Raw genomic sequence first — 7,941 nt, forward strand, 5'->3', positions numbered from 1 at the left:
CCCCCCCCCCCCCCCCCCCGGTCCAATGCCCCTGCCCGTTTGAGAGCTAAACACCATTTGCAAATACAAAACTAAGAGAAATAGTTGTAATTCATTTTTCCCCAGTATAACCCTGATGACGCTGGATATTTTGTATATCTGTGTGCTGGTTGTTAGGTTGCTTGGTTACAGGTATGAACTAGGTAAATGAGGTGGGGTGATAGGATACATTAAGAAATGGGAGGAGTACTATATGATGATATTGGCACTGACTCAAATTCCTCAAGCAGTCAAGTGACAGTGTCAGTACTTGAACTGTGGTATAGTCTTTATCATGCCAAAATATGGGTGTGTGCATGAATAATGATAATACAATATAGTGTGACAATTTGTTTCTTTTTTGTCATATTTAATAGTTAATTAAATCATATTGCTTTGTCAAACACGTTACCTGACGTAGATGAGCACACGCGGGAGGTTTGAGGAACCCTATAATTAACTTTCACCTTTCTACTTTGTGAATATCATTTTGGTCACGCCCCTATTTTTTTCATCATAGACGCAAAATTGAATCATATGATTCATCATAAACCGTGTAGGATCTATTTTATACCTATGTGCTTGTTGTTTTGAGGATGTTTTGTGCTTATGGAGAAATGGCATGCATACTAACTCAGCAGCTGAGAAAGCAAGCTGTCTATCAGTACCCATGGTGAGAGATGTTCTCCTGCTCACAGCAGAGTGGCGAGTGCGTCCCACAGATTGCCTGTTTATTTATACACTCCCTCTTTATGCGGAGCGCCCTCCACAACTGCGGATGGGACTTGATGCAGAGGGACACTGCAAAATGAAAAGCGAGTGGGTAGAGATTGTTTGGGAAATTTACATTGTGTAGGTTTCTGTAGGTTTCTCCCTATATATTTCTGCCTTGGTGTGTGTGTGCGTGGCGTGCATACGTGCCTGTATGTTTGCGTGCATGGGTTGCTCATGGAGACATCACCAGGGATTTGTTTCCCACAGCTCATTCTTCTATGCTTGTCAATGATAGTAAAACCTTTTAATTTGATAATGCCACACATAGTTGTGCTCTGAGAATGTAAGTTTAGATGAAAGTTATACTCTCAGAGAAGTTCCTTCCTTCTTGCTTTCCCTCTCTTCCTTTTTTTCGTGGTTTACTGCTCTTGTGTCTGCATCCGGTCTTCCTTTCCTCTTAACATTATCCACTGACCACTCTCATTCCCCAACCCTCAGAGGACACAGTATGGTTATTTATAAAGCCCACTGTGTGTCTTTTGGGGGACGGATTCCTTTGGACTCCCATCACCATGAAGCTATAGTCCTGTCCTGTGACATACTGTTGTGCTGTCTGCAAAAGGCTATTTTGGCTTTACGGTCAACTAATTTCTTTGGGATTTGTCTCTATTACTCTAATAATGAATTACATCTCTGTCATTAAAACAACATTTGACAACTAAATCTATATGTGTAAGACATATGTGTTTGCCCCAGTAAACTTTGGGTTAAAACCATCTCTAAAATGTGATTAGTTTAGAGTCACAAAATGCCAGATATTGCATTAAAAGAAACTTGATTGAGCCTTTAATTAAAGAACTGAGTTGGCAATTGTTGGTAAATTATTCATAGAAATGACGCTGCTCTGTTTCCAATATCATCATACAATATTATAAGTATTATTTCTAGAGAAGAAACTATTTTATTTGTTCTTTGGTTTTGTTATTGTTAATGTCTGCATCTAATTACCCTATCAACATTGTCTGTCTCAGCCTAACAACCAACATCTAGTCTGATGTGATGTACTACAAAAAACTACTTAGGTTCTAGTCAGGCCTGACTGCAAACTGATGGTCACCATTCATACAGCACGCTTTGTCAGAGTGTCTGAGGACAGGGACTGAAGAGGACAGAAGTCTCAGTGTTTTACTCAACTCGGCCGACTGAAAGGAGGGCCTGTGTCAATGGAAACAGTTTGCGGATGCCAGATGTCATATAGATGGGTTATGGTAACCTCTCAAAGAGCCATGGGAAATTTCCATAGACTTGAAGGAAGACAGAGGAAGAGGTGTGTCCGTGTGTGTGTCCGTGTGTGTGTCCGTTTGTGTGTCCGTGTGTGTGTCCGTGTGTGTGTCCGTGTGTGTGTCCGTCTCCGTGTCCGTGTCCGTGTCCCTTAAGCTATTATGGGTTTTAAGCAACTATGCACACATGTTGAAGTGGGTGTTTGTATGTGAACACGGATGTTATCAATTACTGGCCTTGCATTACATTCTCAGTTGTTTATCTTTTTTCTTTTAATTACAGCATTTTTCAGGTTAGGGCTACATCAGCAGCTATATTAGCAGCTCTGTGAGGCATGAATGTGTGTATCAAATGATTGTCTAGACATTCACCACCCACAAATGGTGGTGCTAGATGAAAAGTTAATGATCTCCAAAGTCATAAGGATACATCAGGGAACTATTATGTCCAAGATTCTGTGCCAATCCATTCAGGAGATGTTTATTTTTCACTGGATAAGTGAAAATGTTCACCTGCTGGTGGCTCTAAAGGAAAGGGATGGAATTCTGTACCAACTCTCATGGGAATCCAGCCAAAAGTTGTAAACATGTCACTGAGACCAAAAAAGTCAACCTGGCAGTAGCACTATTGGAAATGTCAGGGGGTTACCAAAGTAACCATTCGTCTCCTGGAGACCTTAGATGTCTATACAAAATTGTATTTGCAGTAGATGAAATAGTTTTTGAGATCAGTTTTTACCAGTGTTGGGTCAGTCGACCAACTAACTGCAGAAATAGACTACAAACTGTTTCAAATTACCAAGCTCTTACAGATAATGTGTCTCAGAGATTAGCTCAGTATCTTGATTTAAACATTGCTTTTGCAGGTTTGGGTTTGTAATTAATTAACAAGAACATTAACTAACAACGTTGATAACTGCAGATTTATTGCTGCTTTGCCGTTTCTGTTTTCAGACTGGCGTGTGTACAGTATGTGTGTGCCGAGGCCCAGTGTGATATCTTGAGGGCTCAGTGCTGCAGCCAGTCAGAGGATTGGCCCTCATTCAGTCCTCCACAGGGGGCCTAGTACAGAGAGACTATGAGATGCCAAATGAACAGGCAATTTCAGTAGCCTGGATGCAGCCCCAGAAAACAGCTCATGTCTGTTTTTAACTTACTCCCTCTAATGATGTGTGGTCAACCAGCAAATTTGAGTAAAAATAAGACAGTGAGTCAGACAGCTGCATGACTGCTACTTTTTAGGAGGTATTTTGTGTGCAAATGTGTTAAAGTAGACAAGTGCAAGTTAGTGCTTATTTACACTTTTTTGTGATTTTTAGTTTTTTTTAAGTTTAATGAAGGACGTCTTCTTTCTTTTGGTTGGTTGTAAAGCCACTGAACTGTGTTATGTTGCACTTTTGTGATGCTGCATTGTGGTTTATTATCATGCACTGCAGGCTGCTTTCCCAGTATTTTCCATCAGCTAAATCCACTGTTAATTGGGCTTTTTTAATGTCATTATTGTAGTCTTTACATCCTCAGAGCTCACAGCGTGAGGTGGTATTTAAACACAACGTGCATCCGACTCTCCACCACTCCCGCCCTGGGGTTCATTGCATATGCTCCACCCCGTGAAACGCCATGTGTCTACACTCTGCGAAGGCCGTTGATCACCACACACACACACACACACACACACACACACACACACACACGACAGTATGTTTTTATAGCATCTTCCTGAGGTTTGCTAACTGGTTGATCACATTAACCTCCCGAAAGGAGAAAGTTATTTTTCACAAAACACTTGTTTTAATGAGAGACTAGTTTTTCCAAGAAGGAATGTGTATGGAGAAAGCTTTAGTCCTTTTTTTATTATAGTTAACATCATCAGACCTGTTGCAATCCCTGTAACTACTGCTAGCTACAATATCTGGGAAGCTCATCGTTTTTAATAGCCAAATGTCAACTTTGACAAAACCTTTTTTTTTTAAATTGTTAATCCATCAATCCATGTTCTGCCGTCTACATCGCATTGGATTAAGAATCCTTTGGAAATGTACTTTCAGAAGAATTTAAAATATGTGATAGCAATAAATAATTCTAGGCCTTATAGTTCCGACGGTAAAACCTTGGTGCAACTTTGTGGACCCTGCAGCAACACTGTTGCTCAAATCTACACGGCCATATTATTACCCACTTATCCAGACTACATCCTCACTGTTCATTCTACGTTCAGGCACCTCTGCCCACTGGCTCTTCTCACATTGACCTTAGTTGTGGCCTTTAACAAAACAAAACAAATCAACGTTGTAGAACATTTGTTATATTATTGACCGCGTAAATGAGGTGACGTGTGAGTAAAAAGGCTCCATCAGATTAGAAATGACCCTCCCCCGAGCTTTCAGTCTGTCAGACAGGAAACTCTCCCTGCCCTTTCCCCACCATTAAACCAATTAACTGTGAGAGTCCCAGTTAACTGATAACTATAAGTTGTAATTGTGTGAATTTATCAACTCCTTTTTGTTGGCAAAATGTAACACATTTATTTAATGGACTCCGAATGTGTTATATCCAGTTGTATTTCATGCAGAGTACCTAACATTCCTGTAGAGATGTGGTATGATTTCCTGCTTTTGAGGGAGAGCGATGGAGTGTAAGGGAGGATAACATGGTGACAGATGGGGTGTTAAAAGCAGTGGCCAAGCAAAGAATCAAAGCGAGAAACAAAGACTATGTATAGGAAATAGTTACCTGAACAGCAGCTGCTTTCCTAATGCTGGTTTGTGTTTTCCCTTAAGTCGAGAATGAGAGCCACTGCGACTTTGTAAAACTCAGAGAGATGCTCATCAGGGTCAACATGGAGGATCTGAGGGAGCAGACCCACGCCCGCCACTACGAGCTGTACCGACGCTGTAAGCTGGAGGAGATGGGCTTCAAAGATACAGATCCCGACAGCCAGCCATTCAGGTAGAGGGAGCACATGGAGAGTAAAAACAGACGCACACAAAATCCCAAAACAAAGAGATCCTCAAGTGTCAACAACAGGGACAGTTTCTTTTTTTAAGAGACTATATCTAATCTATTCCTGTCTATTCTTCTCTCCAGTCTTCAAGAGACATATGAGGCCAAGAGGAAAGAGTTTTTGGGGGACCTGCAGCGGAAAGAGGAAGAAATGCGACAAATGTTCGTCAACAAAGTAAAAGAGACGGAATCAGAACTGAAGGAAAAGGAGAGAGAGGTCAGTCGCAAGGGAAATTATGGTCATAGATGTATTTATATTTAGTTTATAGATGTATTTGATTTGAAATGACTGCTGAAGCATCCACACATCAAAACTGCTTTAACAACTTTTTTTCAAGCCATCCTACACATGTGTAATTCAAGGTTTGTTTATTCGCTGCTGCACAAAAACATCCCGTGCAGCACAGTACAGTGCAATTACAATCATTTCAGTCACTGTAACCAATATAAGTACATGATCATACATGACAAGCTGCCCTCATACAAGGTGGAGGTGAGGAAATGTGTTCAAACATCCGTTTTCTTTTAAAAGTTTGTTTTCAATCAGTTTATCCCAGCTTCAAGTCCAATTCACCAGTCAGCTGTTAGCAAGTACCAATTCAAATCTTGTGTCTCTCTTCCTGTCCTCCCCGTCCTGTGCGTCCATCGCCACCCTCGCCGCCTCCCACTCAGCTGCATGACAAGTTTGAGCAGCTGAAGCGGATGCACCAGGAGGAGAAGAGGAAGGTGGAGGAGAAGCGCAGAGATCTGGAGGAGGAGATGAACGCCTTCAACAGGAAGAAGGTGGCTGCTGAGACACTCTCCTTATCTCAGCCCCTCAAGAAGGACAAGGACAAGAAAAAGTAAGCCAATCCCACCTTTTTATCATTCTTCTTCTTTTCATAGCAGGAAACTGCTTCTTCCAACCCTGCAGCTTTCTTTAACTAATTATGTTATATTTTAAGTCTTTGCCTTCAATCTTGAAAATATTTCGCAAACTAGTCTCTCTTGCTTCTTTTAGTCCCGTCTCTTTTTGCTCTCTAACCTCTGTTCTAAGTCTTTAAGCAGGAAGTGTGCTTTCTACAGAGTCCTGTTGCAAAATCTCACATTAATGAGCCTGTTAACTGAAGGTGCTGTGCAGTAATTGACAATCTCCAATACACAAGCATTTCAGCTATTCTAAAGGTCTGGCATGTTTTAAGGAAACTTCCTCCCCCTTTTGTCCTGCCCATGCTTAACATTTCCTTCTCACTCTTTCCTTTTGCCTCGCTGTAATTATTCAGGAAATTCAGTGAGGAGGCAGTAAAGCAATTAAAAGCTTGTCTTCTAAAATAGGTGATGCAGAGTACAGCTCACACGGGGCAAAACCGATTGATTTAGCACACTATGTGTATCTACGATGGCTAGCACAGATATAAAACCAATACAGGCCTTTTAGCTTAGACACTACAGCTCATACCTCACTGTACTGTATTGTGCAAAGCATACTTTTCTTGAATTATTCTTTGCCTTACAGACAGCTATCGGTGTCTATTTATTTGCAGACATGTAGCAGACCCATTATTCAGTAACCAGTCGCAGCAAACATCACGTCTGCATTTACTTACCTGTCAAAACTCTGTTTTCATTGTGCATGGATGCAGTCAGTTTGGCATTGTTTTAAAATGTCCTTCCTTGAAGGTGCATTCAATGAACCTTACTTTTCTGGCTTTGATTTACCAACCATGCACACTATATGGCCAAAAGTATGTGATCATACCTTTTGTGTTTGGGCAAGTCCCCTTAGATCCAATCAAGGGAAATATGAATGCTAAAGCACACGATATTTTAAACAACAGTGTTCTTCCAACTTGTTGCAGCAGATTTTTCCTGTTTCTCAAATGACAATGCTCCTGTGCACAAAATGAGCCCCACAATAAAAATACTTTTTTTCATGTTTAATGTACAAGAATTTGATTGGTTTGCACAGAGCCCTGACCTCAGCCCCCATCCAACACCTTTTGGAGGAATTAAGAATGAATTACATTACTACTGTAAATATAGAATTAGAGTGTATCGCAAGGCAAGTTTTAAGTCTCTGCAAGTTCATCTTTCATCATCTGCCCTGACAAAATATCTGAAGCTAATGACTGTCTGGGATGTATAAAATGATGTGAAAAGTATGCTAAAGCTGTGGACAATTAAATGCATTAAAGTATCCATGGCTTGAAGTAAATGTCGCCCCAGTCGTATTCTCTGTAGCTTGAAATCTGACGGTTAATGTGAAGACGCCTGGCTCCATCTTGTGGCTACTCACACACTTTGCTGTCAGTGCTGCTTTAGGAAACTGGTCTTCCATTTTGTGGTTTTGTCATGGACATCCCGCACGTCTTCAGTTCACCTCTTATGTGATTAATTTACTCTCTAAAGTTTGGTTACACTTGAGGAAAAACACGTTTTAGCATTCCAGAGGAAACCTCCAGGCTCCCTTGCCCTTGCATCAGACTACTCCTTTCTTTTCACTAACACAAGCACTGGGATTTATCTAGCTGTAGCAGCTCTTTGCTTTAACTCTACTCCCATTAGTTTTCTGTAGTAGCCTTTATTAATCATTTATTATTTCCACAAAGTTGTTTGTTTATTCATTCAATTTATTTTGTTTATTGTTTGTCATTGTTTTTCAGTTAATTTATGGGCGCTGCATACCCTCCCACACACGACCATGGATTTGTCCTCCATCGCCATAGCAACGACAACACCTGTTTATTTTGTTTGTATGTTTTTTTTTTTTGATTTGACATTCCATCTTTACATTGTGCACATGGACCAAAGACACTGAGGATGCTCATGATGAAGCCACAGGGGAGAGAGGAGTGAAAGATGGTGAGAGATAATGAGGAAAAAAAGATTCACTTGCCAAACAGTGGCCACATCTCATTTATTGAGGATCTTTCATTCTATGCTTTTT

General features: G+C 40.7%; 1 protein-coding gene across 2 annotated transcripts in view; it reads left to right on the forward strand.

Annotated features, from left to right (window-relative positions):
- Positions 1-7,941, forward strand: part of sept8a (septin 8a) — a 36,529-nt gene that overhangs the window by 23,246 nt on the left and 5,342 nt on the right. The window contains exons 7-10 of one of the 2 annotated variants that reach the window (XM_034889342.1): positions 4,793-4,961; positions 5,100-5,232; positions 5,688-5,857; positions 7,658-7,841. In XM_034889342.1, coding sequence (XP_034745233.1) covers positions 4,793-4,961; positions 5,100-5,232; positions 5,688-5,857; positions 7,658-7,661 — 476 coding nt within the window. In that variant the 3' untranslated portion in view covers positions 7,662-7,841. Of the gene's footprint in view, positions 1-4,792; positions 4,962-5,099; positions 5,233-5,687; positions 5,858-7,657; positions 7,842-7,941 lie in introns of those variants that run through there. The other variant, XM_034889341.1, reaches the window with a different exon arrangement.

The sequence above is a fragment of the Etheostoma cragini genome, chromosome 13 (genome assembly GCF_013103735.1).
Source record: "Etheostoma cragini isolate CJK2018 chromosome 13, CSU_Ecrag_1.0, whole genome shotgun sequence".
In the NCBI taxonomy this organism is placed as follows: domain Eukaryota; kingdom Metazoa; phylum Chordata; class Actinopteri; order Perciformes; family Percidae; genus Etheostoma; species Etheostoma cragini.